Below are 17,121 nucleotides of genomic sequence, written 5' to 3' on the forward strand. Positions count from 1 at the left end.
CTGGCCGGGCTCTCCCTGCAGCACGGACGCCCCCCACCCCCTCCGCTGCTCGCTCTTCACACTTCCCTGAAGGGGCAGGAGACTCAAACCTGCACTTTACAAACCCCCTGCTGCCCTTCTCTGGTGTCTCTGTCAGGTGCTATGATTATACAAAATCACCCCACAACACAGCCAACGCAGACAGAGCACCAGCACAGCGGCCACTCACGCCACAGCGCTGTGGAGGCAGCACGAGGGCTTTCCCGACCCCTCAGGGCCTGGGCGGAATGTGCCTGCCCCTCCTTACTGATGTGCCCCCGGCACAGAGTCAACGAGGGGCGCCCCCCAGCCAGCTCTGGCTGAAGGCAGGACCGGCCAGAGAGCGTGGGACCCCCGGGCCCCGGAGAGCCGCACGGCCTCAGCCCCGTGCTCTCAGGCCTCAGGCTCCTAGAAGCACCGAGAACCCACGGAGCTGGTTTATGTGGCCTAGTCTGTTAATATCCACTCTATCACAATGCGACCGAGGAAACTGGAAAGAAATATTTAATTCACTTAAAGCAACAATGAAACCATTACATATTAACATTAACATAAGTGCCTGCATTTAAATTTTAAACTTTTACTTGGAAATAATTAAAACAAGAAATTCTTGGAGAATAAGAATAGAATAAAAACACGTGTGTACAATTTATCCAGATACAGCTCTTCTTTTTTTTTGAGAATGAAATACAGGGTTTATTTGGGGGGAGCATGGGGGGGAGGGAAGAGCAGCCATATCCGAAGACATTGGGGATTTTGAGCAAAGTGTAGGCTGACCATGGGCAGGGGCTGGGTTTGCAGGGGGCCTGAATGAGACTTCTAACACTCAATCCTAACCCGGAAACCTAAGGTACAACTGTGAAATGCTAATTCCACACAGACACTAAGTCAGGAGCTCAAATGACCAACAGAGGAGGGTCTAGCCCAGTGGTTTTCAACAGGGAAGCAGTGCGACCTCTACAAGCGGACCAGGGGGGTAGAGGGCTGGGTTCTGGGGAGACCAGCCATTAGCAGGCAGGGCCAGGGATGCTGCATGCTCAGGGAAGGACTGTCCTGCCTCAAACACCAGGGGCACCCCCGTAATCTACCTGGGACCAAGCAAGGATGGGGGGACCCTTCCGCTCTGCTACCTCTCTGGTTGGTGCTGATGGCTTGCGTGGAAGTGAGGTACAGCTGTCGGGACTTCTGGGGCTGGGAGGGTCTCGGGAGACCTGCACAGAGCTGCTGCTCGGATCCTTTTCCGCTAGGCGGATGAGCTGCGGCTATTAGTTTATGGTGAGGACGTCACTCTGGATCTCGTGGCTCAGCTGGGTCTGTAAATCACTCAGCTTCTTCTTCAGCCCAGAAAGGGCCGAGAGGACGATGGTTTCAGGGCACAGAGAGCCACAGGACTCCACGTTGTAGTAAAACCTCTCCGGCTTGCCACTGGGGTCGTACGGAGCCTGGGACTTGTCTTCATCCAGCTCTGAGTACTCGCTCTTTGGCCACTCCTCCGGCTTGGGGTACCGTGTGCCTCAGGGCATTGTCGGGATCATATTCAAAAGCCATGCCTGCGGTCGGGTTCCACTTAGCATGCTCCTTGCCAAAGCCCTTCTTGGCATAGGCGCGGAGGCGCAGCTCCTGGCCCTTGCGCAGCTTGACGATGAGGATGTCGTCCTGGTCCACGTAGTCATTAGGGTCGTTATCTCGGTTCTGGGATGTCACTGGAATGACCCGGGGGCTGCTGGAGATGAGGTCTCGAGACGTGACGTGACGAGTCTGGTCTTCGTTGCACCGCACATCCAGAGTGAACTCCACCGAGCACTCCGGGCAGAACTCCTCACAGGTGCAGTCCCGCGAGTACTGCAGCTTGTCCACAATGTCATCACTGGTGAGGGGGATTAGCCCAAGCCTGTGAGCGATGAATTCGTTGTGAAGGACCGAGGAACTGGCGTCGATCTGAACCGAGTCAATGGCTATTATGGGCACCTCGGCGATAAGACCCTCCGAATAGAATTAGCCACCGCTAGGTCCGTGTTCTCAATGATGAACTTGACATTCTCGTCGGTGAGCTCTGTGATCCGCAGGGTGGGCTGGTTGGCATACAGCATCGTGCTCCGCGGCCCAGCGGGCCACCGGCGTCAACCCTGCAGAGCACTCCCCGCCCAGATACAGCTCTTAACACTTTACCCATTTACCTCTTTCTGCCATGTACACCTGTGTGTGTATACACACACATTTATCTAATTGACACCTATGTCTAACTATACAAACATATACATGTACTAGAGGCCCGGTGCATGAAAATTTGTGCTATTCGGTGGGGGGGGGGGCGGTGGAGGCTCTCTCAGCCCAGCCTGCCCCCCTCTCACTGTCTGGGAGCCCTCAGGGGATGTCCTACTGACGGCTTAGGCCCGCTCCCCATGGCTGATCAGGGAAAGGCACTGCCCCTTCACCCCCTCTCTGCTGCTGCCTCTGGCCTCCCTCTGCAGGAGGTGACCCGGCAATCAGGGGAAGGTGACGCCCCCATCATGCCTCTGCTGCTGCCACTGCCAGCCGCACGGCTGCCTGAGCCTCAGCCTGGCCCTTGCTGCCTGAGCCTTGGGCCCTGGGCAGTGGCAGCTGCCATCCACAACTTGCCTGGGCCTCAGGCAGCTGCTGTGCTTTGTCCGGAAGGACATAACATCAAGTCCCTGCCCACCTGTGTGCACCTCACAGAGCACGCAGCCTGCCCGTCCCGCATGCAGCCTGCTGATTGGTCATTACAGTGTGATGGCATGACGACTGTTAGCATGTTAGCCCTTTATATATGGGATATTTACACCTAAAGTAACTTTCTCTGATCCTCCTGCAGGTAGTAATTCAGGATACAACTTTAAATGTCTGTACTGCTGTGAACAGCCCCCAGAGAAGTGTTCAGAGGAGCCGGTGCAGTGCGGGGCAGTCTGGCAGTGCACCCACCACCTCCAAATTACCAAAAGCCAAGGCTGACATGCTCTGGCCACACCACTCTCTAACACTACCCATCCTTCTTCAACGCCCCATCTCCTTCTGAAGTCAAGCTACTTCTAGAATATTCTTACTTAGAAATACACAACTAAGCCCCAAACGCAGGTTCTGAAAGTGTGCCTAACAGCACCGACACCCAGGAGCCAAATAGAAAATGTGCTCTCAGGGCCAGGCCCGGAGCAGCCGGGTCTGGTGCGGCCAGGCCCGGAGCAGTGGCTGCCAGGCTGGGAGTGGCCAGGCTCGGAGCAGCGGCTGCCAGGCTGGGAGCGGCCAGGCCCGGAGCAGCCGGGTCTGGTGCGGCCGGGCCCGGAGCAGCGGCTGGCAGGCTGGGAGCAGCCAGGCCCGGAGCGGCCGGGCCCGGAGCAACCGGGCCCAGAGCAGCTGGGTCGGGTGTGGCCAGGCCTGTAGCAGCAACAGCCAAGTCCAGAGCAACTAGGTCGGGAGTGGCAGTGACCAGACCCGGAGCAGCAACTGCCAGGCTGGGAGCGGTCAGGCCCGGAGCAGCCGGGTCTGGTGCGGCCAGGCCCGGAGCAGTGGCTGCCAGGCTGGGAGTGGCCAGGCTCGGAGCAGCGGCTGCCAGGCTGGGAGCGGCCAGGCCCGGAGCAACCGGGCCCAGAGCAGCCGAGTCGGGTGTGGCCAGGCCTGTAGCAGCAACAGCCAAGTCCAGAGCAACTGGGTCAGGAGCGGCAGTGACCAGACACGGAGCAGCTGGTTGTGGAACAAACCAGAGCAACAGAGGCCAGGCCCGGAGCAGCCTGGCCCAAAACAGCTTGCTCCTCACCTGCCCCTGCCCCACGGCTGCCTCTCAGACATGGCTGGAAACTTTTGCGGGAACTTGAGGGTCTGCTGAATCAAGTGATGAAGGCTTATATCTGGATGTGTTGAGTTAGTATAGTCCTGGGTGTTGATCTGTGAGTGTCTTGGGTGGGGCCTGGATGAGGCTGGTTGTCCTATTAGGAAATGTCTTTTGTGTGAAGTGTATCATTGGGCATGTGGAGGTATTATTGATATGAGAAAATGCTAAGTAACAGATTTGCTATCTGAAAAGGGATTTACTATCGGGGAAAGGGAGGGAGGAAGAGACTGAACATAAACTGTGCACCAATGGATGAGGATGAGGGGGCAGAGGGTGGGGTGGGAACCTGGTGGAGGGGGGAAGAAACGAGGAACCTGTGTAATAATATGAACAATAAAGATTGATTTAAAAAAAAAAAAAAAAAAAGAAAGAAAATGTGCTCTCAGGAACTACAATCTGTTATGGATGGAGATATGCAAATACATATGCAAAACCATGAGGAACAGGACAGAACCATTCACATATCGATAGATGGATTTACACAGCAATCATCTGATCCATGTACAACTGGAAAACAAGGTTTGGAGCCCATTATGGTAAAAGTGTGCAGAGGGCATCGGCCCGGCCGGTCCCTGGGCCACAGTCCCAGGGAAACCTGCACTCGTGCCCTAAGCCTCCTCACGAAGGCCCTGTATTTGGGGGGCGGGGTTTTAAAGGGGCAGGGAAGTTAGAACAAGGTCACGAGGGTGGCCCTACTCCAGTGTGGCCGGAGGCCTCAGGAGAGAAGATGAGGAAAGGGATGGGGAGGAGCCTGAGAACAGGGCAGGAGGCAGCCCCCTGCCAGCCAGGAGAGAGGCCGCTGGAGGAAGTCCTGCTGGGACTGCCCAGCTGGCACTACAGCACTGGCTATCCAAGGCATCCGCCTGGGCATCAGCTTCCTGCTGTCAGAGATGAGCTCACGCACGCAGACGCCTACATCAGGGTCTGTGGTCGGGTCAAAGGGTGCCCTATGGGGGTCTCAGGCTGCAGGAGGGCATGCCCGGGACTCAAGGCTCAGTGTCTCTGGTCTTCACTGGAAGGATGTGCACCAGGCCCAGAGCCGTGGGGCGTCCTTGGTCCTCGGAGAAGCTGAGCGGAGGAGGTCTTGGTCCCCACCAGACGCTGAGGACTGCCGGGGTCCCCAGATGCTCTCTCCCACTCACCTGAGAGTCTGCCTTCCCAGCCAGCACAGCACCGGTGACACCACCACCGTAGCCAGTCAGTGGCCGGAAGTGACCAGGCGGCCCACACTTGGGTCAGGACGACACAAGGACCGGAACCCCAGGAGCAGAGCCGTGGGCCACCTCCAGGAGGAGGCTGCAGGGAACAGTGTCTAGGGAACAGCGTCCCAGCACACAGAACTCTGGACCTTAACATGGCTCCTGGGGATTTTGAGAAATATGCTTATTCCCAGCTTTAAGATACCTCTTTTTAACATAAAAAGATTTTATTTCAAATGAGAAAAACAGGAACTCAGGCCTAATGAGTTAAATCCCTCACTCTGTTCCAAATCCAAGTTCAGTCTGTAGCCGGGTGGGGATTATGACCCTCAGAGCAGGGGCGTCATGAAGCTCCCGGCAAAACAGCCTGCTGGTTGGGGATGCGCTCACACCAGCAGGAGGCCCAGCACACCCCTGGAAGCAGGCCCGGGGCCGCAGGGAAGCGCACAGTGCCTCTTGGAGTGGCGCCACAGCCATCCCCACGGCCGTGACCAGGGAGGCCGGAGGCCAGAGGGTGTACCCACCTGCTCCCTGCCCGCCCCACGGAGTAGCCTTGTCAGCATAGCCAGTGCCAGGAAGGTTTGGGCAGCGGGGGGCTTGCCTCCTGCCATGACTGGTCAGGCAGTGCCCCGGACACAGGGGCACAAGAACTGCCTAAGGAGGACCCGATGCCCCCATGGGCAGATCCCTCCCCTGGGAGCCATGCAGCAGTGGAAGGAGGCCAAGTCCCTGTCCCCGGGCCCGCCCCCCCAAGGCCCGGCCCATGCTGGGCTCAGATCAGCCCTCAGATCCCTGGGTTTCGAGGGCTGCTCACCCTGCTCCTCTGGCTGCAGGACAACCAGCACAACTTGATCCTCAACTTGTTCATATTTGCTCAGTTTCTGAGAAACTCAAGTCCAAGTGAGAGACCTCCCTGCCCAGGACCTCATCCAGCTGGCACTCACCCTCAGCAGAAGAGATGAGGTGCAGCTGAGGCCGACCCTGTGCACCGCACCTTCTCCGGGAGGGGAGGGGACATATGCACACCGATACCTGGGCGCCGAGTGGTAAGTGGATAAGAGCTGCCTTCCTTGCACCGCACGGCTGTGAACAGCCTGAGGGACCCAAAACCATGAACACCCTAACCCTGCCACACACACACACACACACACACACACACACACACACACACACTGGCGGGAGGACCTGCCAGGTGTCTCCCCTGTAGGCTGGAGCATGGCCCTGGCTACTCGAGGCCTCTGCCCACTACACAGTATCTTGTTGGAGAATGAGTCCCAGCCAAGGGAGGCGGTCCTCGGGGGACACAGGTGGTCCTCGGGGGGAACAGACTGTGCGGCTTGGTAGGTCACATTTAAAATCTCGCTGTCCATTAGGCACAATGGGAAGTTACCGTGTTATAGTCCAAGCACGAGGCAGATGGCTTTAAAGCCGTCTTCTTTGAATTCATAATTAAACTAGAGGCCCAGTGCACAGAATCGTGCGTGGTAGGGTCCCTAGGCCTAGCCCTGTGGTCAGTAAACTGCGGCTCACGAGCCACATGTGGCTCTTGGGCCCCTTGAGTGTGGCTCTTCCACAAAATAACACGGCCTGGGCGAGTCTATTTTGAAGAAGTGGCACTAGAAGAAGTTTAAGTTTTAAAAATTTGGCTCTCAAAAGAAATCTCAATTGTTGTACTGTTGATATTTGGCTCTGTTGACTAATGAGTTTGCCGACCACTGGCCTAGGGGCATCTTCTGCCCGTTTGCCAGTCTCCAGTCCCGCCCCGCCACCGACCCCACCTCAGTTCCCCGTTTGCCATCTGGCAATCTATCAGAGCCTGCGGGTCGGGGGGAGGGACCAAGAGGTCTGCCTTCCGCCCTCTTGTCAGTCCCCAGTCCCGCCCCAGTTCCCCATGGTTCCTGTTGGCCATCCAGCCATCGGAGCCTGCGGGCTGGGGGAGGGACTGAGAGGTGGTCAATGCACCTCATAGCGTCTGGTCGATCGGTCGTTGGCCTTTTATTATATAGGATACTGTACTTCCACTTTATACTCTTAGTCTAAACTTGCAGCTCTGTCCTGGGGCCACATAGCCCCAGTGAGGGGGACAAGAGGACAGCACCCCCCCCTCCCGTCCACCCGACACAGGCCTGACCTGGAGGGAGAGTGTCAGGTGATACTGCGCTGGCCAGGGCTGGTCAGCTCTGATGCAAGGCTGTGCTTACGGCTCCAAGGGGTAGCAAGGCTGAGACTAGTGGGCTAGCGGGCGCAGCAAGGACGTGAGTGAGGGTCTGCAGTGCTAAGGATGCCGTCCCGCCCAGGACCTGTGCTTACTGCTCACTGTCATTTCCTTCTCATCCAACCCTCACTTGTGAGTCCCTGGTCAGTCCCTCTGGAAGCAGCGTCCGGAGGCCCAGGCCACTGTGAGAGCCGGAGAGCCTGGGAAAGGCCGTAAGCTGCCCATCCCACGTCCTCCAACACTCCGCAGGGCACCTCCCCCTCCTCCGGCCACAGCGGGAACCCCTCACAGGCTTCGCCCCTCCGCACAGCTGGGCACCGGGAGCTTCAATCCTGGGCCCACTCCACGGCCACAGCTGCCAGCCCAGCCAACCCAGCGCCCACGTATCCAGTGCCACAGCACGGCCTGGTGCCTCCTGGACTCCGGGAGGACAACGCTTGTCTGTAAGTGGCAGTTGTAAGGTTGTCCTGGGCACCGTGACATCGCCACCGCTCCCCTACGAAATCCACCTCCAGTGTGGTCTACAGCACGGCATGAAACACCTTCTGGTCCGCCAGTCCACAGGTATGTTCAGATCACGGCCATGCCGGAGGGCGGGAAGCCCTGAGCTCCTGGTCTGTGTCCCAGGAAAGCCAGTGGCTGCCTCCCCTCAGGGAACAGAACGCCGGCACAGGGAAAACCATCTATCGGGTCTAGTAATAATTAATGTCGTTTTTAAACATTCGTTTAAAATCTTGCTTGGCGTTGACTTGTATTGACATAACCTTCAAACACGTGGTATCTACAGAACGTGTGAAGTGCAATTAACAAGTTTTGCTTGAAAAAGTTTGTGTTTAGTTTGGTTTTTGTTGCAAAACTAGGGCTAAGAAGATGGCGGATGAAGAGCATATTCGGCACTGCATGCTTTACGAGTTCCAATTAGGAAGAAAAGTAAGTGAGGCTGCAAAAACCATCTGTAGTGCTCTTGGTCAAGATGCAGTTAGCGCCAGAAAATGCCAGTGTTGGTTTGAGAAATTTCGCGAGGGAAATTTTTCGTTAGATGACAAGAGTGGTCGAGGCCGTGTGTCCAATTTTGATCAAGAAGCTCTTCAAGCTCTTTTGGTGCAAAATCCTCAAATTACCCAACAAGAGCTTGCGACAACTTTAAATTGTTCACAAAAAACAATTTCCAATCAATAGCGTGCACTTGGCAAACTCCAAAAGTTTGGAAAATGGGTTCCTCATGAGTTGACCGACAACAACCGTAATCAAAGAGTCACAATTTGCAGTTCGCTCCTCTCTCGTCAAAACCGTTTGCCGTTTTTAGAGCAAATTGTTACCGGAGATGAAGAATGGGTGCTGTATGTTAATTTGAAAAGGCGGCCTCAATGGTTGGACAAAAATGAGGCTCCGCAGCCCACGCCAAAACCTGACTTGCATGCGAAAAAAGTGATGATGTGTGTTTGGTGGAATTTTAAAGGAATTCTTCATTATGAACTTTTACCATCTAACCAAACCATTACAAGTGCAGTGTATAGTGCCCAATTGGAAAGGTTAGCCCAAGCTTTAAGAGAAAAAGAACCTGCGCTGATTAATCGGAAGGGCGTAATTCTTCACCACGATAACGCACGACCGCATACTGCAAGAATCACTGCAGAAAAACTGCGCCAGTTGGAATGGGAAGTTCTCCCTCAACCTGCATATTCTCCTGATATTGCCCCTTCCGATTACCATTTGTTTCGTTCTTTGCAAAACTTTCTTCTTGGAAAAAAATTTAATAATGAAGAATGCCTCAAAAATGCATTGACCGAATTTTTTGCATCAAAATCACAAGAATTTTAAACAGAGGGATTAACATGCTTCCTGAGCGTTGGGCACAAGTAGTAGAAAATAACGGCAACTATATTGTTGATTAAATTTTGTTGTATTGTTTAAATAAATTCGATTCTAAAAAGTATTAGAAAACGACATTAATTATTACTAGATCTAATATTTGCTCCTGAAACACTCGAGACTTGGAACTCTGCCAAGTGACCTGGAGACGGGGCCTGTGACAGGCCCTGTGATGAGCATCCTGCCGTCCAATCAGACACGTGCCTGCTGCACCGCGCCCTCCCCAACTGTCCTGATGGCGGCACAAGTCCACGCCCCTTCACAAAGCCATTCTTGACAGAGTCCCCATCCTCCCTTAACCTTTTCTTTTCATCCCAATAATACTTTCATTTTTAAAAAAACTTATTGCAAAATGATAGTTTTCAATTGGAAAATACACGTGACATTTTCAAGTGAATGCTGGTACGGACCAATGAATGGTAAGAGCTTGCACACCTGACAGGGCGGAAGAACCTCCCAGCAGACACGCCCCATCACAGCAGAGACCCCAAAGCGTGGCGCTGATGGTGCCTCCCTCACTCCCACACATGGCACCAGAGGAGAAACTGATTACTCTGATTAAAAGTTCACTTTTGGAAGGAAACACAGGAGACTACTGTAAACAATGCCATGCAAATGTGACTGGCCCCAGGGAGCAGCCATGTGCCCAGAGATGCAACGCAGGCTGCACGCTGCTCGCTCCCCCTCCCCCCGCTCCCTGGTCCCTGAGCTTTACTAGTTGCCGTCTGGGCCTGGGCCTGGGCATGGACTCAGGCTCCGGAGGCCCGTCGCCCTGGCTCCCTCTGTGTGATAATGCGGAGACAGAATGAAATATGGATGGAACCGCACTCACAATCCAGGCTATGTCTGTCCTACAACCACTCCACCGCAGGAGACGCTTCCTGAGCTGGAGTCAACGGGCCCCACCCCATCACTGACCCATCTGTCAGCCTTGCTTCCCTGCTGCCAGCTGGGTGCCCAGCAGTCCCTGGCCTCCTCGCCGGTGACCTTCATGCCACTCCCCAAAGTCCTGCCCTCACGGCCACTCCCTGGAGCTTGTTGTCCTCCAGAATCAGAGGGTTCAAATCCCACCTTCAAGCACCAATGGCTCACTTTCCACAGTGTGCTCATGGTCTCCTAGGTAACGACCTTCCTCCAAACTGTCAGGATCAGCAGCCACAGGCTCCCCCGATCAGGGTCCCTTCACGCTCTCCGTCCACATCAAACCTGCACTGTCTTCCTGCGCAGGCTGACCAGGGCGGCTCCACACCAGCAGCGGGCCCTCGCCTCTGCTCACATGTGCGCTTGTGTTGAGAAGTGAGCCCCTCCAAGCCCTTCCTTTCCTCTAATGCGGCTTAGACGCCTGCCCTCAGGCTCGTCATATATTCCTGTCTCTGCTCCTCTGACCTTGGTAAGAAATGAACAGCCCTAGCTGGTCTGGCTCAGTGGATAGAGTGTGGGCCTGCAGGCCAACGGGTCTCAGGTTCAATTCCAGTAAAGGGCACATATTGGTTGCTGGCTCCTCCCTGGCCCGGGCCCTAGTCAGAGCACATGCATGACGCAACCAGTCAATGTGTTTCTCTCACATTGATGTTACTCTCCGTCTTTCCCTCTCTTTTCCACTCTCAACGGAAAAATATCCTCAGGTGAGAATTAAAAAAAAAAAAAAAAAAGAACAATAACATCCCTTAACCATGGATAGGGAGAAATCAAAGTTTTAAAAAGTTACCTAGTTAGCCAAAACTGGTTTGGCTCAGTGGTAGAGTGTCGGTCTGCAGACTGAAAGGTCCCGGGTTCGATTCCAGTCAAGGGCATGTACATTGGTTGTGGGCACATCCCCAGTGGGGGGTGTGCAAGAGGCAGCTGGTCGATGTTTCTCTTTTATCGACATTTCTAGCTCTCTATCTCTCTCCTTTCCTCTCTGTAAAAAGTCAATAAAATATATTTTAAAAATAAATAAATAAAAAGTTACCTAATTCAGTTTTGACCACTCTCATTTCAAAATATTACAAAAATATAAGCCACGTCTCTAAATGAAAATGGAAAATTAAAGCAGAGCAAGGGAACAGCAGGGCATCTATATATATAATAGGCTAAGTGAATGAGCATCTGTCTGACTGACCCGCCAGTACATATGACGTGCACTGGCAATCTATATATATAAAAAGCCAGCAACCATAATGCCAGGGAATGACCAGAATAACTGGTCACTATGACGCCCACAGCGGCTGGCTAATTGACTTAATCAGGGCCAGGGCCGGCTGGCCAATTGCCTAAAGCCCCTCCCCCCAGTTGGCCCTGCCCCCCAATTGACCCCCATAACCCAATTGGGGGCGGGGCCAGCCAGCCAACCTCCCTCATTGCCTCCCCCCTACTGACTCAACCCTGATTGGCCCACATCGAGGTGAGCTGGCCAGGCCTCATCCTTGCAAAATTCATGCACTGGGCCTCTAGTCCTATATAATAAAAGGCTAATATGCAAATTGACCAAACAGTGGAACAAACAGTCACTATGACACGCATTGACCACCAGGAGGCAGACACATAAGAGCTGCCCCCTGGTGGTCAGTGCACTCGCACAGGGGTGAGTGCCACTCAGCCAGAAGCCCTAAGCCAGGCTCACAGCTGGTGAGCACAGTGGCGGTGACAGGAGCCTCTCCCACTTCTGTGGCAGTCATACTGGGAGAAGGTACAGGCCGGGCTGAGGAACCTGCTCCAGGTCTCTAGTCTATTCATATATAAAAGCCTACCTGACCATTACGACTTAATGACTGGAACAACCAGACAACCAGCCAGTATATGACACACACTGATACAGACCTTGCTGCTGTGGCCCTGACAACCCTGAGTCTGGTTCACCGGCACCCAGACCAAGACAGGAGGGAGGAGGAAGCCTGATTCCTCATGGAATCAGCTGTTGGTTAGCTTGCTGCTGGGGCCAACCTCCCGGGGTCCCTCCCCGAGGCTGGCCAACCTCCTGTAGTCCCTCCCCCCAGGAGGCTGATCCCCCTGATTGGCTCCAATTGCCGGCCAGGCCAAGAGACTCCATCTGTGCACAAATTCGTGCACCAGGCCTCTAGTCTGTATGTTCTATAATAATAAAGTGTAATATACTAATTAGACCGGATGTCCTTCCAAAAGAAGCCGGGGCTATGAGGGAAGCCCGGTCCCGGATGCCTGCCAGCAGCTGAGGGAAGCCTGGGTCCTGAGTACCTGCCAGTGATGGGATGGAAGTCCAGGTCCCAGATGCCAGAGGGAAGCCAGTGCCAGCAGCTGGGGAAAGGAAGGCCTACTCTTGCACGAAGTTTGTGCATCAGGTCTCTGTTCTATATATAAAAAGCTAATATGCTAAGTGTCCTTCCCTCTGTCAGAGTAATGACTGTTAGTGAGAATGTTGGAGCATGCTTCCAGAGAGGCCGGGGACTGTGCCCCAGAAGAGTTATCAGTGCTGACACCAGGCCAGGCCTTGAGATACGCTCTCATGGCCCCTTCCCAGCACATAAGCCTTCTTTCTTTTTTTTTCTTTTTTTTTTAAATATATTTTATTGATTTTGTACAGAGAGGAAGGGAGAGAGATAGAGAGTTAGAAACATCGATGAGAGAGAGTCATGGATCAGCTGCCTCTTGCACACCCCCTACTGGGGATATGCCCGCAACCAAGGTACATGCCCTTGACCCGAATCGAACCCGGGACCTTTCAGTCCCCAAGCCGATGCTTTACCCGTTGAGCCAAACCGGTTTTGGCAACATAGGCCTTCTTTCAAAGACAGAGCAGGACTAACTCCGTTTTGTACTGTGTCTTCCATCTTGTGTAAAATGTATCAATTACCCAACCCACCCTTAAATCAGCCAATAGAAATACAGAGGAAAGTAACCCAGCGAAACCGGACCCTGGCCCTAACCCCACCAATCAGAACCAGTCAACTCAGCGGTCCGAGCATCACCCTACCACCCAACCCTAAGCCCTATAAAAAGACCACACTTCCAGAGCTCGGGGCTCTCTGCATCCTGCCGCTGCGTTGTAGAGGCAGAGAGACCAGACTTGAGTTTGAATAAAGGCTCTTTTGCTTTTGCATTGGACTCAGCTCCCTGGTGGTCTTTGGGGATCACGAAATCTGGGCGTAACAATGATGTCACGTAGCAACTCCTGGCTTCTTCTCCCTACCGACTAGCCTCGTTGGAGTTTCTTCAGCCAAAGAACATGACTTACTTTATAGCCAGATGGAAACATTTTACAAGTAACCAAATGTCTGTGAAGCATTTTCCTGTACCTCCTCTCATTTGATCCTCATAGAAGTCCTGGAATAGGTAGATAGGAAACTTGGTGGAATCCTATGTTCATTAGCCAGAAATCGGAGATTTAGAAAGTTTAGCAACTTGACCCAACTGAAAAGAAGTAAGAAATGGACCTTGAAAATGACTGTGCAGAATATAGTCAAACACTGCTACAGTAAAAATATTGTACCTTTTGTTCTCCTTGCGTGATCTATAATAATAATCTGACAGCAAAGATGACCAAGTGCAGACCATTGAGGAAAACAAAGGAGAGAGAGGGCGAAGGGGAGGTCTCAGTGGGACACAACCCCATGCACTCAGGACAGCGCACCTTCTCAGGGCGTGACTCAGGTGCAGCCCCAGGACTAGAGAAAGCCACTAAGCAAAGATGCGGAGAAGCGTTCTCCAGGAACGAAGAACACATCACAAACATACAAACCACAGTAAGCAGGACACTTTCCCTGCCAAAGGCTCCTTCCAGCGGAAAAGTCCGACACAATGGCCCATACCACACTCCTCCCGCAGACCTGCCAGGGCTGAGAGGGCCCTTCTGGGTGTGCTCTGTTTTACTAGGGCTACTGCTGCCTGCTCTCTGGAGGCACCCCCTCTACCACCTCCGGGTCCTGGCTTCCCTGGTTCAGCTCCTGCCACCGCTCAGGCCTGTGGAGGCAGACGCTGACAGACAGTGACAAGACCAACACCTGGGAAGGAGGAGAGGTGATCGGGCCACGTGAGAGACAACTGTGACACTCACTCCCTCTCCCCTTGCTGCTGAGTCTGCCCTGCCCCAGCTTGTCAGTCCGATGCACGAGGCTCAAGACGCCAAGTGGCACAAGGGCAGAAGGTTAGGGCTCCTCCAGGGTCATGGAGGTGGCCCTTTCCTGGTCACTCCGAACTGCTCTGGGTGCCACGCAAAGCCTGTCCGTGGCCTGAGCACAGTGACCGTGGAACATGGAGTGAGGACACTGTCCTGTGGGGCCTGGGACTGTCTGGCTGACAGGCATCTTCTCTTGGGCAGCGCCATCTCCCCGAGACTGGCAGTCAGAGGGCATCACTGAATCGAGCACCAGAGAGAACGGAGCCCGGGAGGAGCCTGTGGCTTTCCCACAGTAAGTCCGGGCGGAGCCGACAGGAGCAGCCCCGCGCGGGGCTGTGTTTGCTGAGCCAGCTGTGTAACCCGGGGCCAGTGCTCTCCTTCCCGCCCCGTCCCCTGGTGGTCCTCCTGAGCCAACGAGCGCCACGCAATGCGTGCCCCACCTCCGGGCGGAGAGTGAGCGACAGGGCTACAGGCACAGAACTCCAACTGTCAGAGGAGCTTCTCAAACCCCACCAAGTTCATGCCAAGCTACAGACACACATGATCATATACTGAGCGGCACAAATCACAGATAAACACCCAGTTAGCCCACCCTTAAACCGACCCCGCTACTGAGATTTAACTGTCAAGTGAAATATGGGTAAATCTTTTACTCAGATAACGTCTGCTTATAGTATGCCAAATGATATGCCCGGCATAAAAACCACCCTCTCCAGCGTCCACGTGTGGTCTGGTTAGTTCCGCGATTCCAGTCTGACCGTCCCAGCTTGGGGTCACCGAGACCACCCCGCTGCTCTCCCAGCGCCAAGGCTGGAGTCTGGGGCAAGGTCACAGGGAGTCAACGTGACCACATGTGCACCCTCTCTCATCCGTCCCTGCCCATGGCCATGCAAGGTTACAAGAGGTCAGTCACCATAACCTTGTCCCCACAGACAGACCCCTGGGGTGTCACATGGGTGAGCGTGACAAGGACGAGAACCTGGAAAGCAGCCACTGACACGAACAGCGTCTCTCGTCCGTGTCAGGCGCACACAGAACATGGGGCGGGGAGGCGCCCCCAGGACCCTGCAGTGAGCGGGCCTCAGGACGGAGAAACCCTCCCACCCCCGGCCCAGAGTCCCATTTACTGGAAAAGCTGCAGAAATCTTTACCAAAAATCCACTTAAAACTCTGTTTCTCAGAAAAACAGTATTACTCTTCAGTCCAGAAATAACATCCGGGCCTCAGAGAGCTGAACTGTCATTACTCCTAAAAATAAGCAGATCGGGTCTCGAGGTCAGTTCCAAACGCGGTGCGGAGCAGCGGCGCGGGCGGCTCCCCGGGGGCCAGGCTCCCGGCCAGGCCAGGCATGGAGTGGCTCCCACCCCCCACCCCCCATGGCCGCCCAGGCGGACATGGCCTAGCAAGGCCCGGCCCGGGTGGCTGCCCGCAGGGGGCGCCAGGAGGGCAGGCCCAGGAAGGGAGATCCCCCTGACCAGCAGGCAGCCCTTCCCAGGGGCAGTTCAGCGCCCCCAAACCCTGCAGACTGCCTGGGCGGAGCCGCTGGCGTCACCTCGGCATCTGTCCTCACAGTCCAGACTTCAGAGGAAGCCAGGAAAGCACACAAAGTGCAGTGTCTATGGATGCGAAACAGCAGAAGCTGGTGATGCTACAGAGTGTTGAATCAGGACAGGCTAATTCTATGTCAATAAAGTCATGAAAATTGTCCATTTTAGACTAAATAATAGATATCTTTGGGAAACAAGAGGTAAACCTTTAAGTAATATATCCCCATTGTTTTCTTCGAAAATTACAATTTAAACAGATGAATTAATAAAGAATGAAAGAAAGCCAGTCGTCAAAATGACTTGATGCTGAACAATGTCTTTGACAGTAGAATTTAAATTCATTTTCACCTTGAAGGCAACAGCAAACATTCATCAAACTCTTTCCAAGTGGCCACGTCCAAATAACAGACACCGTCTGCCTACACAGCCCCAGCAGACCTCTGCGACAGGTGCCAGCTCCCGCGGGACCCCCACAGGAATGCGGCTTCCCCCTCTGGTGCGGACGACCGCTGAGCAGCCACACCTGCGGCTGCTTTCCTGCCGCCATCAGCGACCCAAGGGCCCCCTGGGGTCTCTGTCTTCTCAGAAAAGGGGTCTGGGGGAACATCTCTCTTTAAAGCAAGAAGGAGTGTGAAGCTCACACCCAGATCCACTTCCTGGAGTAGGTAAGACTTTGGGAAATGAAACCCGCAGGGAGTCTGAGCCACATCCCACGACCCTCAGTCTGGGAGGCTCAGTACACATTAGAGGACCATGAGAAGGACCGAGACCTGGCTCTGCCTAAGAGGAGACCTTCTCATCCCCGCTGCTGGGCATCAGACTTTCTGCCACACACGAACTGCAACTTTCTAAGTAAGCCCCTTTCCTGTTTTCAATGCACATGTGTGTACACCCACCCCCCGATTGCTCCAACCGTGATGACGCCGAACACGAAAGGCACCTTAACAATCACAAGTGGAAGGATAAGAAAGGCTTGCACCACCACGTTGCAAGGTTGAGGGAGACATTCCCAGAGAAGAAATACTGGTTCTGTGTATATCGCGACGGTGTGGAGGTTCCTGGGAGCGAGCAGGAGCCCCGGGAACCCGGTCCTCTTCCTATCCCCTGGCCTCTCCTCCCCGCCCCGCTTCCCTGGCTTAGAGGGCCTGCCTGGCCCCAGGGCTGCACCCAGCCCCAGTCTGGCCCCAGGGCCACACCCAGACAGCCACAGAGCAATGTGACAGCTGGATGCTTCCTGATGCAAGCATCATCTATGGTCATGTCCTGTGGCCTGCGGTCACAAATGACCTTTTATTTTTTAAGTTTGTTTTAAGGTTTTTATTTTTATTTTTATTGCTTTTTAGAGACATAGGAAA

At 54.2% G+C, this 17,121-nt stretch overlaps 2 protein-coding genes across 14 annotated transcripts in view; both read right to left on the bottom strand.

Moving 5' to 3' along the window:
• The window catches only part of CAMK2D (calcium/calmodulin dependent protein kinase II delta), a 146,452-nt gene that overhangs the window by 74,208 nt on the left and 55,123 nt on the right, over positions 1-17,121 (bottom strand). The gene's annotated exons all lie outside the window — the stretch shown is intronic.
• Positions 744-2,159, bottom strand: LOC118725899 (DNA-directed RNA polymerase II subunit RPB3-like). The gene is given in 3 exon segments (XM_036450122.2): positions 744-1,524; positions 1,526-1,997; positions 2,000-2,159. Coding segments are annotated over 3 exon segments (822 nt in total). The 5' UTR covers positions 2,109-2,159; the 3' UTR covers positions 744-1,283.

Source organism: Pipistrellus kuhlii, unplaced genomic scaffold (assembly GCF_014108245.1).
Source record: "Pipistrellus kuhlii isolate mPipKuh1 unplaced genomic scaffold, mPipKuh1.p scaffold_m20_p_21, whole genome shotgun sequence".
Taxonomy (NCBI): Eukaryota; Metazoa; Chordata; class Mammalia; order Chiroptera; family Vespertilionidae; genus Pipistrellus; species Pipistrellus kuhlii.